This window comes from Streptopelia decaocto, assembly GCF_964273445.1.
Source record: "Streptopelia decaocto genome assembly, chromosome: 8".
NCBI classification, from domain to species: Eukaryota; Metazoa; Chordata; class Aves; order Columbiformes; family Columbidae; genus Streptopelia; species Streptopelia decaocto.
This window is the reverse complement of record NC_138662.1, coordinates 18,095,511-18,113,446: the sequence shown is the minus strand read 5'-3', so window position 1 is coordinate 18,113,446 and position 17,936 is coordinate 18,095,511. Positions and strand designations below refer to the sequence as shown.

The 17,936-nt window shown below is 46.3% G+C and overlaps 1 protein-coding gene across 1 annotated transcript in view; it reads right to left on the bottom strand.

The window, feature by feature from the left end:
- The window catches only part of GRIP2 (glutamate receptor interacting protein 2), a gene marked incomplete at both ends in the record, with an annotated part of 250,029 nt that overhangs the window by 46,040 nt on the left and 186,053 nt on the right, over positions 1–17,936 (bottom strand). Inside the window, 6 exons of the mRNA XM_082060237.1 lie at positions 1,452–1,597; positions 2,187–2,262; positions 2,722–2,808; positions 5,996–6,141; positions 6,935–7,070; positions 10,070–10,150. Of these exons, the coding sequence (XP_081916363.1) occupies positions 1,452–1,597; positions 2,187–2,262; positions 2,722–2,808; positions 5,996–6,141; positions 6,935–7,070; positions 10,070–10,150 (672 nt within the window). The remainder of the gene's footprint in view (positions 1–1,451; positions 1,598–2,186; positions 2,263–2,721; positions 2,809–5,995; positions 6,142–6,934; positions 7,071–10,069; positions 10,151–17,936) is intronic.

Here is a 17,936-nt window from a genome sequence, read left to right as displayed (position 1 = left end):
CCAGGAGAGGAACAGACAACTCCTACTGACCACTGCAGCGTTACCACGCTCACAGTCATATAGAAAAGTGGAAAATGGAGTTGGGTAGTTCCTGGTTTCCACCATTTCGGTGTTTCCTCTTTTTCACGAATACCAGCCCATTTCTAAAGCTGCTCCTGTAGCGTGGCAGAAGCCGGGCAGCACGCAGGCAAAGGCCGAGGCATCAGGTTTTCCTTCCAGCTCTCCCAGTGGAGAACATGCCCGCGTGGTACCCAGGTGCCAGCAGCCTCCTCCCCTAGGGAGACCCAGTATGTCCACGCTTGTGGAGTTTGTGCTGGAAGGAAGGGGAAAGCTCGGGGGTAGGAGACTCAAAAGGAAGCAGAAAGCCCTCAGGGCAGGCACAAGGAGCTGCCTTATACTGGTGCAACCCTCTTGCACATTGCATGGAGCGAGTTCTGGTGTTCACAGCTCTCTTTCCTCAGGGGTTGCACAGTATTAAACTCTCTCAGCTGCAGATCCTTCTTATTTCCCTCCTCACTGACAAATCAGAAAGCAACCTGCTATCACAGACTCCTATTCCTCACCTGATCCTAGGCTCAGATATGCTGGACTGCTTTGCAAGATTTGCAGAAAATACTCCAACCTAGTCCAGCTTATGGCTCCGGTGGAGGCAAAAACCCCTCTGGAGATGTATATGCAACATCAAAATCTAATGCACAGCTCAACAAGTTTCCAGAACCAATACAGCTTCGGACTCTGTGGTAACCTTAAACTCATTAACGACACTCCCTGCAGTAACAGCTGTGTGTCACAAAGCCAGCTCAAAATGACTTTACAGTAGCTAATAATAAACCCTTTCCCAGGGCCTGAAACTGAAAATCAAATGAAAAAAAAAAATAACACCAGCCCTTCAAACCCTCAAACTTAACAGCTACAGTGTAGAACACTTTTTAGAAATATCCATCCTCAGTAAATTCTGTCTTGTTTGGGGTCAATAGGCTGATCACCTCTCATTTATTTCAGAAGCAGGTCTGAACCAATGCTTCTACGAAAGGGAATAGCTCCGGAATTAAGCAGGGTCAAAATTCAGAACCGAAGCCACAGCCACATCAAGTCTTTGCCTGCTCGCAGCTCAGTCCCCGCACACATTTAATAGCGGCATTTGCGGTACTGGCAGAGCACTCCAGTCCCCTTTAACTCTGACTTCTCCTATGCCCTCTTTGCCTACATTAGAAAAATCCCCTTTCTCCTCCTCCTCCTCTAAAACCAGTCATCACTCCCATCGAGACACATCATTGGATAAGGACACTTCAAATACATTCAACCAAGCCGGCTTTGAACTTGACGCCCTGCACCCACGTTGGCAGCGCATAGTTCAGCAATTTTTCCACAAGTCTCCTGGTTACTGTGTGTAGTCTCACATACTTCCCAGGCAGCCAGAGGAAATGTCACCGCAACCCTCTTGGCCTTACCCATGATGGTCACGTCGTACTCGATCTGGAAGAGCGCCTCCTGGCTGCACTGCCGCAGGATGTTGAGGGCATCGGCGTGGGTCATGCTGTGCAGGGGGATCCCATCCACGCTCAGCAGCCTGTCCCCGATTTTCAAGGACCCCTCCCTGTAGGAAGCCACAGGCAAAAGGAGTTTTTGTGTATATGTGTATGTATATATTTCTATTAAGATATATTTTCTACATATATTTTTATATAGCTATCTATATTTTATATATATTTCATATACTTGTATATTTAGTGTGATAGATGTGTGTCTGTAGATATAGATATTAAAAAAAAAAAGTCAATTACTTTGATCCTGTAGGAACTGAACACTCCTTGGGACAGCAGTTTGGGTTATTTATAGTACCAGGCCCATCATATTAAATTAGCAGTATGAGAATAGATAGACTGCCTCCTGCTTTCCACCACAGCATCAGCTCTTCATCTGCACAAGGTTAATTAAATGGTTGCCTCCAGAAGAGGAATTTCTTCTTATAACTATAACACCTACACATGGGTCAAGCCTATGAGCACCAGACCCATCCTCCCCACACACCACAGGTCCTACACAACCTGTGACATTCCACACCACCAGCATGAGAAGCCTTGGGGGCACCAGCAAGGAGAACAAGAACACGTGTCCAAGAGCACGGCGAGAGTTGCTGGGCTGTCTTGTGAAAGCAAATGCTGGAGGTGCAAGATGAGCATTACCTGTCTGCTGGGCCACCCGGCCTCACGTAGGTGAGCACCAGAGGTCTGGACTTATGCCAGTCTTCGTGGGCTCCTCCTGTAATCAAACCGGGAAAGCCGTAAGTCACTAGAGGTTTCCAAGTCTGAATGAGAGTGCTGAGAATGGAGAGACATTAATCATGTAACAGCTGACACAGCCTGAAAGCAAAAAGACTGTCCTGGATTATGCAGCCAGCAGCCCTTGGAGGCTGCATGGGATGCTCTCCAGGACACACTTCCACTTCTCAGCAGAGGTTTATAGAATCACAGAATGGTTTGGATTGGAAGGACCTTAAAAGCTCATCCAGTTCCCCCCTGCCATGAGCAGGGACATCTTCACCAGCTCAGGGTGCTCAGAGCCCCGTCCAGCCTGGCCTGGGATGTCTCCAGGGATGGGGCATCCACCACTTCTCTGGGCAATTACGAAATTCATCTTCTTATTTTTCTTTTCCCACTTCCCAAACCACCCCTGCCAGTGATTGTCCCCTTCTCGTTTTTCACTGAAGAAGCCACTAACCTCTGAGCACAAAGCCAAAGCTGTTGCCTTCTTTGTAGAGGGACACCTCTATGGTCTTGGGAATAATGCCAGCACTGCTCTCTGGCACTAAAGGAAGAGAGAAAGATTCAGTTACCCCCAGCCAAGCCTTTTCCACTCCACTCTGCAAAATGATACCAAAAATCTATCCAAAATGCATGAAATGAAAGTCCAGCCCTATACCTATATTGTATTTTCCCTGTCTGGAAGTTAAAAAAGCCTGACCCAAACATTTGAACCAACCATCCTGTTTTGGGATGATTTCACCGGCTCAGTGTTGTGCATCTGCCCTCAAATTTGTCTTGGTTAATACTCTGACATTCAAGTAAAACCACCTCGTTTATCAACTGTCTTTAATGTGTTCAGCATTGCTCAAAAGCCAGAAGCTTCTGCCGCAGATGGAAACTTATAAAAAAAAACCAACAGCAGCAAAGGAGTGAAGTCACTGGCTGACCTTAAAGAAAATGAAAATCCCAAATCCTCAGCGCAAAAGGTTGGAGTATTTTTACCCTGCCTCTCATATTTTGACTTTAAAAAAGATTAAGTGAATCCTTTAAACTGATCCTAGGGGTGATTCAGTAATTTTCTGTTAAATACACAGTACTATTTAATGTACAAAAGTAAAGAGAAAAGGAAAGAAAACTGTTTCTGTCCCTCGCCATCCCCTGCTATTTAATGATTTATTGAACTACCGCAGTGAATATGTGACAATTTCCCAGTCTTCTCCATCCTGAACAGCACATGGCATTTACGCCTGGTCCACTCCGAGAAGATCAATTCCTAATCTTCAAACCAAGTGCAATGAATGGCCACAAGGATAATCAGAAAATAAAAATAAAGAAAATCAAGACGGAGAGCTTGACTTCAACCTGGCAAATCGGAGCTGAAGTCTGCACCAACATTTCCCCTTGGCTCAGGAGGGGGTTTTTGAAGCCAATCTCCCCACCATCCTCACTGCCACCTCAGTCCTCACAGCCAAGCACCCAAATTAAGGTTAAACTAACCCTTAAACTAACCCAAAAGGTGTACATTGGAGGTCTGATACTGCCTTGCATGCAGGCAGCCCTGGGACCAGGCTACAGCGAGGCCAAATAAACCCCCAGAACACTGTGTCCCCCCCCAAAAGGTGCTTTGCTCCTGCTGCTATGCACAGGCTGCTGACAGGGACAGCCCAGAATTGGTCCAGAAGGGACAAGCTCAGGGGACAAGAAGGCTCCCAGCTAATGGGTGTTACTTACATATCAAGTAAAGAGTATAAAGCATCCGCAAATGAGGTCGGAAACTATTCCACTTCTGTCCTAAGCATCCAAGCATGAAGTTTTGCAACAGCCTTTTTGTAAGATCAGTGGGCAGTGGGGAAACCTAAGCTAAAGTTTAATGCAGGACTTGGCTTGTTTATGAAAGAGGTGATACGACATACTGGCCTGAAAACCAGACTTGGACTTGCAAGGTCTCTTCCAAAGCAGGAAATTATAGAGTGGGGAGAAAAATTCAAACCCATGAGCACAAGTGATTGAATTGCACTCGATTTCTTCTCTTTGCCCAAGGAAAGAGAATGAGAGAGGCGGTTGCACGCAGCAGTAACAACCCCTCACCGCAGATAAAAGCCCACAATGAACAGGAGCACGGCAGTAATTGACAATTCTCTGTAATTTGCGGTACCTCTTTGTTTGGATTAGTCACAAAGAGCATCAATAATCTCATTGGAGTCACTGCTTCAATGTGCTCTTCCCCGCTCACTCCGAGGTGGGGACGTTTTGCGCCGCTGCTATTGATCGAGCCATGCGGTATTGGCACCGCTCCCTGGCTGGTCAGCACAGCTCATCAGATTCCTGATGGCCGGGCTCACCGCTGAGGAGCAAGGTTAAGAGCTGCCATCTCTAGTGAGCATGAAAACACGGAAAACTTGAACCACAGAGGTTTTGTTTGTTTTACCAGGGTTGTATGCAAAAGCTAACTAACGTTTAGTTAGCTAGAACAGAGAGGGATGATGGACAGAGGTTCAGCTAATTCAGATTTAAGTTTTTTCTTCTTAGGGCTTTATATAGTCATTCATACACTCAGTACTTTTCATGTAAAGGCAGGAGCTATAGCAAAGCTATGAAGCGTAAGATAGCTTCCTACCTGGGGCAAAATATTTAGATTTCATTAGTTTTGTTTTTCCTGTCATCTTATTTTTAGTTGTTCTATTTCTTCTGCCCAATCATCTTCTGACTGATCTGGGTAACAGAATGAGTAATAACTGGGGAGATCATTTTCACAATGGAAAGACTGTGATGAGAGACTGTATCGAGGAATTTGTTTCAATCAGTACAAACAAATCAGGGCAAGAGCGCACAGTCCCCCACGCCGGGACACAAGCCCTGGCTGTGTGCATTGGGCTTGTCAGCTTCTGCCACGGACCCTTAGCTGGCGAGCAGATTGCTTCAGCTCCCCTTCTGAAAGCACATCACATTTCAAAGCATCTTGAGGAATAACAGCACTTGTCACCGTTCAAAAAAACAGGATCACAGAATCACAGGATGGTTGGGGTTGAAGGGACCTCTGGCGATCACCCAGTCCAACCCACCTGCTAACGCAGGGTCACCAGAGCAGATCACACAGGGTCACATCCAAGCGGGTTTGAATGTCTCCAGAGGAGACTCCACAGCTGCTCTGGGCAGCCTGGTCCAGGCTCTGGCACCTCAAAGTAAAGAAGTTTCCCCTCATACTCAGACGGAACCTCCTGTGTTTCAGTCTGTGCCCATTGCCCCTCATCCTGTCGTTGGGCACCACTGAACAGAGTCTGGTCCATCCTCTTGACACCCACCCTTGAAATATTTATCAGCATCAATAAGATCTCCTCTCAGCCTTCTCTCCTCCAGGCTGAACAGACCCAGCTCTCTCTGGCAATACGTGCTTAGGACTGAATAAAACCTCCCATAGTCATGCTCTAAAAGGGAAAAAAACAAGCCGAAGCAGCATCAGGAGGCAGATTGGCCTGTGCTACACTGAGTCACTCCGAGGCAAGACAGAGCTAATCAGCCATCTCCCGCCGGTGTGCATGAACAGGCACCCACTGTGCTGGAAAAAGCGCTCTGCTCCCGCTGCACACAGCTCCGCAGCATCCCAGCGCTGCGAGCAGACCAAGGCAGAACGGCAAAATGCCCCCGGACTCTGCCGTGGCCATGACGGCTAACGCACGAGCAAGCCCATGTGCACCCCAGGACAAAAAGCAGCCAAGAAAAGGGAGTAGTGTTATCGGAGAGGCACCCACCGGCTGGCGGGAGCTCATACTCGACTTCCAGCACTACCCTTTCGCCCACGTTTTTCAGCAGGCTGATGATCTCGTCATGCCGCAGCTTGGTCAGGTTAATGCCATTCACCGACTTGATGTAATCCCCGACGTTCAGCTGGTCGCTTCTGCGAGTAAGGAAAAAAAATCAAAGCAGTGGTAGCACAAATTCTCTACTACACTCAGCATGGATGTGCCTGGTGAAGCTTTAGTAAGTGGGGGATGTCCTGAACAAGCCACCAGCGCTGGGCTGATCTCAGCTGTCTGATCGCATGTGCCTACTATCAGAGAGAAGTGCTAAAAGCGACGCTATCTATCCTTCCCAGTGGCAAGCGTTCAGATCTGTACATATAGAAACAATTGCGCTGTACGTGTTCACAGCCTCTCTTTTTGTTGCTCAATTCCCATTCATGTAGAGCAATCAGTCAAAGAGAAGCACACCAAGAGATGTCTGAAAAAAAAAAATCCAGCATGGAATAAGAAAACATCTTTCCTCTTGTCTGGTTTCTGTAAAATTGTTCAATTACCCCTTCCTTTTCTCTGCTTCTTGGAGTCTTTCTTTCTCATTCCTTTTCTGAGCCAATAACGTTACTTACACACTCAGTATTCAGAACAGATACAATATTAAACCACTTAGCTTGATCAAGATGTATTGTACCATGCAGCTCTCCTGACAAGGCTGCCTAATTTCACAGAATCCCAAATATCCCTACACAAAACTTCAGAGCATAATTACACAGAGCATGAGAAATAACTCAAAATAGATGTTCTACTTACTGAAGCAACAACTTTGCATTCTTGGGCACTCAAAAAAAGGCAGTCGGGTACCAACTATTTTATCTATGATGATATTCAGTAAGAACGTGCAATTATTCCTCTCCAATTTTCCTGTGCTCTCTGCATCCCATTTTGGTTTCTCACCTTGCAGCCAGTCCTCCCGGCCTCAGATTGGAGACTCTTGGCTTTCCATCTTTGTCTGTGCCACCTGAAATGGTTAACCCGAGGGTGCTTCCTTCCTTCTTAATCAGCTCCACGATGGTGACCCCTCTGAACTCCTCTGAAAGATCAGGAATGAAGACAAACATCTCAGCAGAAGACACATTCCTCCCAGTCCCGAGGACATCATTTTCCTACAGGTGGTGGGAGAGCAGACCTGGGATGATTTATATGATTAGTTTCATTTTATTGAAAATGAAATTGTGAAACAGAAGTTTGACCTGTTGGACCTGCAGCAGTGGAGGGAAAGTGTTGCATGCATGTCTTGCAGGCAAGACAAAGCAGGACTAAGCAGAGGAGTGAGGGCTTCTGAAAGGATCAAAACTTGGTGTTTCAAGGTGCTGGTAGCAGTGGAAGAACTCAAAACCAAGAGCGATGGCATCTGGGCAGTGGTCTAGGGACAATACCTAGAGGAATTATGTTTGATATGGAGTGGGGTGGGTGGTAGGAGGGCTGCATGACAGGCAGTCACAGTTACCAGGTAGGAGGATGCTGTGGACCTGCAGTAGCTGCCTGGATGGACAGAACAGGGTGGCTCTTAAAAAATTGTGATTTAAAAAAATACCACGAGACATCAATACAGTCGGGACATAAAGAACATAATGTGGAGAGGGGGTGGGAACCTGCCATCAGCAGGGGAAGGAGCGGGGAGGCATGAACACACATTCACAGCAGTTTCCCACCCATCTGCACCTGGTCTAAGTTAAACTTCCTCCATATCGCCCACCTCATCTGCAGCTGGAACTGAAGACACAAGTCACTTTTAAAACCTGGTTCCACGTGCACTGCAAGCCATCATGTGTATGGCAGGGTCAGGCTTAGGGGATGATCCCTAAACTATTCCAGCTTCTGGATTTGACAGGGAGGAGGGGAGCACGTTAGCAGGAGAGCCAGCACCAACTCGAGGAAAGACCAAGAGCTCTGCAGACTTGGCATAAGGCATCTCCATGTTAATCCACACGACAGCACTCATACTCTTTGCTCAAAGGAGGACCAGCATAGGACAAATCAGATGACTTTCATGCCTTGCCAGAGCCTCCTCTAAGAAGCTTTCGCAGAATTTGTCTACAACAAGACGCTCCATCCACCTTGATACCTCTGGTGCGTTGAAATCTCCCACAATTTTACAGGAGGAGAACAGTTTCCCTCGCACAGGGTGCCCTTCTCCAAGGCTGTGGCAGGGGAAGGTGGTGATGAGCACACAGCAAACAGCAGAACTGCAGCTGTGGAATAAAACCCACGCAGCAAATGGCCCAGGGGGTTGTTTGCATAGCAAACCACATCAGGCTTAAATGAGATGTTCTATTTGGAGAGGGAACATTTGAAATCTCTTCCACACTATGATTTCCAGAGCATGGCAGGGTCTCTGAAATAACATATTGACACAGAAGATCCATGCTCGTGCAGTGCTTCCCCCTTCCATCCTCTTTCACTGGGAGAAAACACAGTGTCATTTGGCACTAGCACTTTCCTCCTTGTGTGATGCCACCAAGGCACCAGAAATTTCCCCTCGCTTTGAGTCCTGCCATGCAATACCTGTTCTGTAAAACACTTCCAAGAATAATCCATATACTTGATTAACGCGAGTGGGGAACCTCTTTGCAATCTAGCGCCAGTCTGGAAGGCATTCAGGCACTGCTGGAAACCTATTTAACGTGGCACTGGCAGCTCGTTGTGAGACGTCAGGTCCATAATGCTTCTGCTTTTTAAACGCAGTTTTGATCCCTTGCCAACTACAGTAACTTAGTTTTCAATTCACCAGCCCAGGATCCCAGGGGCTGCCAGAAACTTTGTGGGGGCTCCCCACGGTGCTGGAAGGAACACCATCCGGCACTATCCTGCAAATTTCCTCTCAACTACAGACAGGACTGATCAACACAGATGGTGCCGCAAGGGGAGATTATTAGCTCAACAGGATTTAATTTTGATCCTTGATAAGTGTTTAAAATGAGAACTCCCAGAGTGCAATTACCCATTGTTATGGGTTCAAGGAGAAATCGCTGCTCCGAAAAAAGGCAAGTCCCCAAGATCTATCTATCAAGGTATGCAATAAGGGGTTTTGACCAATGCCTCTATAAATCTACTGCTGCTATTATAGACACACACACACAGATGTAAAAGTGAACTGGTTAAGCAGCAACTGGTCCTTCAAGACACAGTCTTTAAGTATGATAACAGCCTTGTATTCCTTCTATTGGCATATAAGCTTGAATTTTGCTGCTCAAAGCATCCCAGGGCAGGAAGATCACACCTGAATTTTGCCCTTGCCATTGAGATGCCCTGAGCTGGGGTCATTGGATATATTGGCTCTTACGAGTGAGGACTCAGCTTCTCTCCATCAGGGCTGCAGTACAGTGGCAATGTATTGTGGCAGCCCCAGAGGATACAGAATATACCCTAAAAAATTGCTGAATGATGAAGCAATGGCAAAAGGGTCCTGTTTCCTCCCCATCCCCTACAACACACCAAACCAAACCTGTGTCTGGGCCAATTAATGATCAGAAGTCAAAATCAAGCCCCAGGCTTTATTAGGAAGGACACGAGCTGTCCAGAGCAGCCCATCCAAAGCTGCTGGCAGACAAAGCCCAGCACCCCCAGCAGCAAACGTACCCCATTTCTCCACTCCCTCTTCAGCTCCCGGGGCTGTTTCTGCACGGGAAGGTTTATCTCACAAATGTGCTGTGACTGACTAAATAGCAAAACAAACTTAGTCATATGTGGGAAATACGAAGCTTGCCAAATGCTGCCAGTCTCCCTCCCCACCCGGCGAGCTCGGATGTGGCAACGCTTCTTCCCTCTCTCCTTCGCTGCTCTTTTCCTCTTTGTGGGTGTCATCACTGCCCAGGAACCAGTCCTTTCCCAGCTCCCTGTAACCACCAGCAACAGCTCCACACCAGACTATGATTGCAGCAGTAACATACCGCTCACCAAGACTGGTCACTACCACTGCCTTGCTGATAGATGCACCAAATGGGTGGCTTGGGGGGTTTCACCCACTTCAGGGGTAGCCAGGTAATGTGTAATGGATGCTTTGGAGCAGGAGCTGATTCCCGCCTTTACCTGGGATGCTTTGCCTCCTGGAGACCAAGGCTGCGTCCATCCCACCAGAGTCCTTGCTCCCCTTCGAGTAAGGGCCATCGTCTGCGAGCAAAACCAACACAGAAGCTGAAATTAGTACCAAAAAGCAAAGAACAACAGAACCAGAGCACTACAAAAAGTTTGTCCTGGTGACTCCAGAATTGGGATCACATCCATATCACAGACTATAGGCAAGAAAAAGCAATACCAGCTCTGGCTTTGCACTGCACCATGTGGGCTACCTCACTTTTTAGAGAGGGAGGGAAAGAAACAAGAAGGCAATAACATTATCTGATTTATTCCTCTTGGAGCTAATCCATTAGGAGAGAAAAAAAATTCCCTTACTCCTGTAATTATGTGGAACAGCTGAGGACAGAGAAAGCTGCGGCATTAGTCTCACAATTTTTAAGTCTGTCATTATGCTTGTGAAGAAACTTACGGTCTTTGGAAATGGAGTTATACATCAGGACACTAACAGGGCACTAAATCACTATACTTGAACAAAATTGCCTATTCTTATAGATCCCATTATTTCACAGTCACATTTTCCTGCTGCTCTTCCAGCCTCTGCACAATATAGAGAGCACCTTCTAAGTGATTTAAAAAAAGAAAGTCAAAGGAAAGAGAAAATAGTATTAAGCACTGTAAAGGCACCATCCAGCATAGGTTAAAATTTTAATTTAAAAGTATTACAACATCTTTGTATTTGCCTGTTGGAAGACTCTTACATGGCGTAGAGGTTATCTGCAGAGAAGGGAGCATGCTTCTACAGATTTCATTGCCATCCATCTAACATGTCTATTTTTATGGCATTTCCTAAAAAGCTGATGCTTTTCCAATCAATATTTTCCAGTAACCATGTAGTATCAAATAACTCCCATTCTCAGTGGCCACATTCCTGGATTGCCCTTCCCAATTTTCCAGTAACTGTGAAGGTTTAGAAGTTGCGCATGATGGTATAAATATGGTTCCCTGAAAATCTTATCCATTTATTCCTGTTCACAGCCCTTATTTACATTTAAGTTACAGAGAAAAGTTTTTGTCTCGCTGTGTACAAAGGGAACAACGACCTTAGTTCAACCGAATTCAAGACACTGGTCTGATGGTGTAAATTGAACCACATGGGTTACACTTAACCACTACGAGATGAATTTTGCTCAAGGGTCTGAACATTTTTAAAAGTAAAATGAAATAAGATCCCCCCCCACAAAAAAAAAAAAAAAATCTGGTTTTAATTCTTGCACTTTCAAGCACAAAAGAGTTTTGGCTGAAAAATAAGCACCAGTTAGCTTTTCATCCCAAATTTTGCAGCCCACCGAGGGACAATGCAGATGTCCAGACCCTGGACTCTTCTCCTGCATCACTTCAAATGCTTCTGCATTGCAACTAAACTGAAGATTTCCAATGAAGCAAGAACTGGCACTTGACACTAGACCATCACCAAGCTATGCCAAGCCATTGCTGCCAAAACACATTGAACCTTGATAACCAAGCAGCCAGGACCTCTGTGAAACAGGGGAAAAAAGCTCTGACTTTCAAAAAATAAGGGGAAGAACATGCTGGATCAAACAGCACTGCCCTGACCGCAGAGATCTCGCTGCGTTACTCAATGCTGACACTGAAAACAGCAGCACTTGGCTATAGAATTACAGCAAGCACCACAGCGAGCCATTGATTTCAGATAGGTGCTGGAACAGCCTGGCATCAGCTCTAAGAGAAGAAGACTTGAAAATAAAATTTGCCTTTTTCACAACAAAACTTCTTTGGGTGATGGGGAAGCCAAGGTCAAGGTTAATCTAGGCTTAATGACTATGGAAAGAAGTTTAATTTACTTGGGACAGTTTAGCTCCAGCATGCCAACTCTTCTTCAGTAGGTGTTTGATAATGATGAAGATTCAGAGCTTTCAATCTCTGCCACTGTTGACCACATTCATCTCAATTTCTCTCTCTGAAAGGTTTTCGCTAATATCCTACCTTACCCTCTCTCTGTCATCCCAGGCCATACAGACCTGCAAAGTCTGAAAACAGGGATGGTTTGGGAGTACAAAGCAAGGTGGTGTTTCCCAGGGGAGCTGCAGGACAATACTGATCCCGCTACTCCTTGCCCACATTACTCAGCCCAGCAGCTACAACCTCCCAAATGCAGCAGCACATTGAAGGAGGAATCCCAAACCCAAACTCAGGATACCCTGCGTGAGATGAATCTGCAAAAGGCACCTGCAAAACACCCTAAGACATCCAGGGCTGGATCCTCTCAATGTCACCAGAGCATCAGTGTCACTCTGGATGGTGAGGACCACCCCAGCATGCAGCTGCCTTACACGTGACAACGTTGCTGCCGGCTCTGACCCCAGGTTCACGTGCTCAAGGCAGCAACGCTCTGCCGCGGACGGGATCCCTGCATTCCCGGGAAACCATGCAAGATGACTTGAAGCCAACTCCATAATCTGCTGGCAAAGTAAAGCAGTCAACCATCTGCTTCACATAAACACACCGCCCTGAACCAGACAGCCACCAGCACCCTTCTGTGCTTCATTTCCCCAGCACAGCCCCAATCATGATTGATACAAAACCCCAGCTCACTAACGCTTACCCTCCCCACCCCACTAGCTGTTGGCAAATGTGTCCTGGCTACCATTTCAGCAAGCAACCAGGTTGCCTGCGCATTAACAACAGCTTCTTCCACCAGCCAAAGGCCAAGAGCAGCAACTCGAGCTGCTGCCGGCAATTAGCAACGTGTCCCCCAGCACCGTCCCGCGCTGCTTCGGTGACAGCCCTATCAGCCAGCAATTAATTAGCACTGCATCCCCCCTCCTCTTATTGCTTTTCCCTTCCCAACTCAGTTGATTATGCAAAAAATGTTTGGTTTTTTTCGCTCATTACCTGGCTAAAACGTTTGAACAGGAAAGGAAGCTGCCACACGCCGCCTGCCGAGGTGTGAATTGGCATTTGCTTGCATTCGCATCCCTGCCGCGCCGCTCTTTGTTCATTTTCAGCCGATTCCCTGCTCTGCCACTCAAGCTGGTATTAATGGAGTCACTTTATTCGGAGTTGTTGATGGGTTTTGTTGGTGTTGTTTTTTCTGGAGGTCGTGATGGTGCTTTGTTTTTTAAAAAAGTAAATTCCTTCTCTTTGTTCTCTTAGTCGTTTCTCCTGCCTAGCGCAGCATCGGTTCAGACGTGAGCCTGGTAACCACCCTGATTGCTTAGCTGGCCCGAATCACAGCCCCAACCCAGGCACTGAAAATTCATGACCCCTCTACTCCCTAAAATGGGGAAAATAACCTTTTTCTTTTTTTAAGCCAGTGTGTGTTCTTTTTTGCGAGCAATCAATGCTGGAGCCATTAGAGGTATATTTTTCAAGCTTCTTCTCTCACACCAAGTGGTCCAAAAATTTTCCAAAGAAAAAAAATGGTGTAATTGCTGATTTTGAAGTAGTGCTGTTAATGCTGGCTCTAGATCTTTCAGAAAAGCTCGCCAAGAACACAAAACGCTCAATAAAACCAAGAGTGCAACACTTTGCATATATTGATGCCATGGGAATCTGTGACAATATACAAAAGGTCCTGTAAGTTCTCTGAGAACAGTTTTTTCCGTTTGGATTTACTAACACCATGGAGAGAAGAGCTCCCAAGTCCCTGCCCCTACACACACGGCACTGAGGTCCCATCTCATTCCCTCAAAAACAAACTAGACAGATGAAGAAGTAAGAAAAACATCTCCTTGCTTTAGCTGAACTACCAGGGGCAGGAAGAAGGGAAGGTCTGGGCAAACTCCAACATCTCATGGTGCTGCAAGGGTGCAACATGTCACCTCCAGCCAGGGCACTGTGTGTTTTACACTGTCCCTGGTTAATCAGGATTGTGCCAGTAGCATCCAGGTTTCCAGGCAAGACAACCCAGGAGCTAAAGAGGCACTGGAGGCACCGTCCCCTTGACAGACAGCACAGAAATTGGCTCAGGTTTTCCCAGGAAGGATGAGACGGGGGAAGAGGTCAGCAAAGTATAGGTATTTCCTGGGAACTTGCACCTAAATAGAAGAAAATTGGCAGATCAAGTCTTTCTCTGCCTCTTCCTCAAGGGAAACCCCAGCTGGGATTTGGGGCAGCACACAAGGAGCTACAGTCACAACTGCAAAAGAGATGGCGCAAAATAAACATAAAATTAAATTTTAAAAGAGAGGGAGAAAGGTGAGGGGACATTTGAACAGCTCTTGCTTTACTCCGGTGTTTCATTTTTTGTTGTGCTTGTTTTTTGTTGTTGTTGGGGGGGTTGTTGTTTGGTTTTTGTTCATTTGGGAGGGTTTTGGTTTTGTTTGTTGGTTTGGGTTTGGGGGGGTAGTTTGGGTTTTTGGTTTGTTGGTTTGGTTTTTATTTCATTTTGTTTTCCATTCCCTGTCTCAGCATCTCACCACTAAGTGTATTATCTGGGAAGTGGTGTCCCCAGCGGTGAGGTGCAGCCATTCTCCCCTCCCTGTCCGGATCAGACTGGGAGGTATCAGACAGGCAGTGACAGCAGCAAGGAGAACAAAAACTGGCCAGAGATCAGTCTCTCGGTGGTTAATCAGCATGGGGTTGTGTAGCCAGCGCTCTGCTGCTTCCCTCATACATTCCATTTGGCACCTCAGCTCCAGCGACAGCCATAAAAATGTCCTGTCACCTGCTCGGCCACCAGCACAACCACTTCTTCCTGCTTTTTCACCGCTTAATGTTCTGGGCATTCTCTACTTCTGCCCACTGCTTTAGGGGAGAAGACAAGAAAGGAGAAGAGGTAACAGTTGTCAATAACTGAAATGCAAACAGCAAGAGAATAAACCCAGTTAACTGGGGGCATGGGGAGAAGTGGATCTGTGCAATGTCCCCATGCTCTGTCCTTCTGAGAGCCACTTCCATGTCTTTGGGTTGGGTTTTGTTGCTCTTTTGGATTAAGAACTGGGAAACCGATAGAAAACACAAGTTGCTCCATAAGCAGCAGAACCTGGTCTCCAGATTCCCCATGGCTGTGTCCGATGTGGATTCTCTTAGGTCTAATAGTAAGGTTGAATTTACCTCCTTCTAACTGAGGGTACAAACAGGAATCTCCCCTGTAACCAAGATGCTTGTTTGCCCATTAATCACCCAGCTGGTTGATTTGCAGGGATCAGCTGTATACACGTAAATCAATTGTAACTCCTAAGAAATCCACAGCTTCCCTAAATTAGGGATCCCTGGGCTTCCTGAACAGTTTGACCCATTTGTTGAACTCTCACCAAGGTTGACTTGCTGCCTCAGACACCCCAGCTTTCACAGAGCCAGTGGGGACACCCTGGGCCAAATTCTCTCTCTGTAGCAACCAGCAGCAAAATCAATCTCAATACCACCATGACTTTTCTTAGCTAAATTCCCAAAGGGATGTGAGCACAGGCACGAGGATCTCCTGACATCAGTTCGGCCTCAAGCCAACCTCTGGTTAAAAAAAACCTTACTCGGAAATAGCACTGATTTAGGAGTTCATTATCCTTGCCGGGGGGGGGGGGGGGTGGGGAGGGGGAGAAGGGGTTTTTATTTCATTTAGAAGAGTTATTAGTCTATGTTATTAACAGAGATCACCTCTTAATGAAAATCGGCATTGGCTAAATAAGATTCTGCAACAATTAGACTTGCTGTCTGCAAGTTGCTCGGATTCCTAGATTGCTTTAAGACAGTTCCTGCAGAGAAAGTGCATTAATCTTGTGAGAAGACCAAGAGGTAAAACCTCCTATTTGTTTAATGGAAAAAAAAGGCAGTTGGAGACAGTTATTTTGCCATAGGGTAATTGCACTCCTTGTTTAGAGAAATAAATACTAAAACAGCGTCAAGAACCAAAAAGCTGCTCATGGCAAGGCAAGCTGGCATTTTTTGCTAGAATAAAAGCACGAGGTTGGAAGCAGAAACCCAAATGACTAAAACTAAGTGTGATTTGATCCATTTTGAGGCGAGTAATCTCTGTAGGGCAAGGAAAGAGCAGTCGGGGTATGTGAGGGTGGGTCAGGCAGCCAACGATGCTTCAAACACCAGTTGCCTCGGGGCTATAGTCTCCAGGTCTCGGCATTTTAAAGATATCTGGGTGCCTGAAGATGCAGACGTGTACTTCAAAAACAGGCTGTAACCATCTATCTGTATCTTTAGGCACCTAATCACCTTTAAAAAGTTGTTACATTACTAGAAGGAGAGGAAGGGAAAAAGATATATTCACGTGCAGCTGTTCTGAATCTCAAATTGGCGTTTAGCTCCCAAATTACACAGCCCCCGTTGTTGGAGGGGGACAGTAACGCGATGCTTCCCACCTCTCTCCAGGCTGGTGCTCTGTGTGGCATCACACCTAGTGGCATTTTATGCACCAGTAATGGATTTGGGTTTGATTGCAAGGATCTACACAACCAAGCCTCCAGCACATCCCCCGCAAAGGGAGGTTTGGGTTATTTTAGCACCCTCGCAGCAGGTCGGAGATGGCTGCATCAGCAGCAGCCTCCCATCTTCAAAGCACTTGGCCTTTAACACAAGAAACAAGAAGATCCAGAGAGGCTTGTGGGAAACAGCAGCAGGTCTGTGGAATCCTTGACAGAAAATATGGGAGTAGAGATCAGCCTTGAAGATATTAAGGTTTACCCTTGAGAAGGATGGGAGTAAAGGAGTATCCGGAGGTATGGAGTTGTACCCGTGAGAGAGGAGAGATGTACCCGTGAGAGAGAAGGGGATAGAAGAATAACATGGATGATAGCAAAATTAACCAATGAGATGTTAGTGCTGTAACTTGTAACCAATAGTGAAAAGACACATGAACTGGTAGAATTGTATAAAAATGCACTTGTAGCAATAAATGGCACCCTATTACTTTCATCTTGAAAGAATTTGGTCCATGTCGTTTGTCCGTCTCAACCGCGACAGAGGCTGGGACAGGAAACCAAAAAAGCCCATTTGGAATACTGTTACAAACAGACTGCATGATTTTCCTGAAACTACTTAATCACGGAGTCCACCACAGCCCAAGAGCTCCTTCCACATCTTCGCTTCAGGCAAGAGACTCTGTTTCCATGAAGATCCCACCTCCCTTGAGCCTTCCTCAGCAGGTGGCTTAAGTTTTCTTCTGCTCAACTAAATCCAAAGCTCCTTAGGCCCTTTTGTACATGAGTTCATTAAGCCCAATACAGATGTTCAGTTCTTTTCCCATCTCCAGAAATGCAATGTTCCAGCTCTGCATCAGAAAAGTGAAAGAAATAAGTACATTGAAGCCAAACAAACGGATGAAAACATCTGCCAGTAACCTCCAGACTGTTTTCCCAGAATACTGCAAAAGTTGAGCTACGGTTCATGATCCTGCCCTACATAAAACTGGCCCAAGCGTACAATAACAAATATACTAAATCCTCAGGCAAAGCAGCCTGTGCTCCTGCAAAGTGCCCAAAACCAAGGAGAAAATAATGTCACTTTTGCTTCGTGATTCCGCAGCACAATTTCATTGTCGTGACATTGACTGTTTTGCTCGCTGCATACAAAAAAATCCCTGACCTTTAAAAGGCCCAGGGTTTTCTGGCTTTCTGTTCTCCAGAAGGTGAAGTGGGGCATTGGGGTTATGTGGGTGAAAAACTTAGTGCCCTTCACAGATCTCATCTCCACCCCATCAGCACAGGGCACCCTCAACACGACCCTCCTATGGCAGCCTCCCAGACCTAAGCAGGGCTTTGAAACTCTTCTTTGCACCAGGAAGATTCTTTAAAAAATTCCCTTTCCCTTTACCATTGAGCTCAGATTGGAATGGACCAAGTTATACTAGGAACAGCCCCTCCCCAATTTCATAAATAGATGCACCAGTAAGTTTGTGGTACAACTGGCA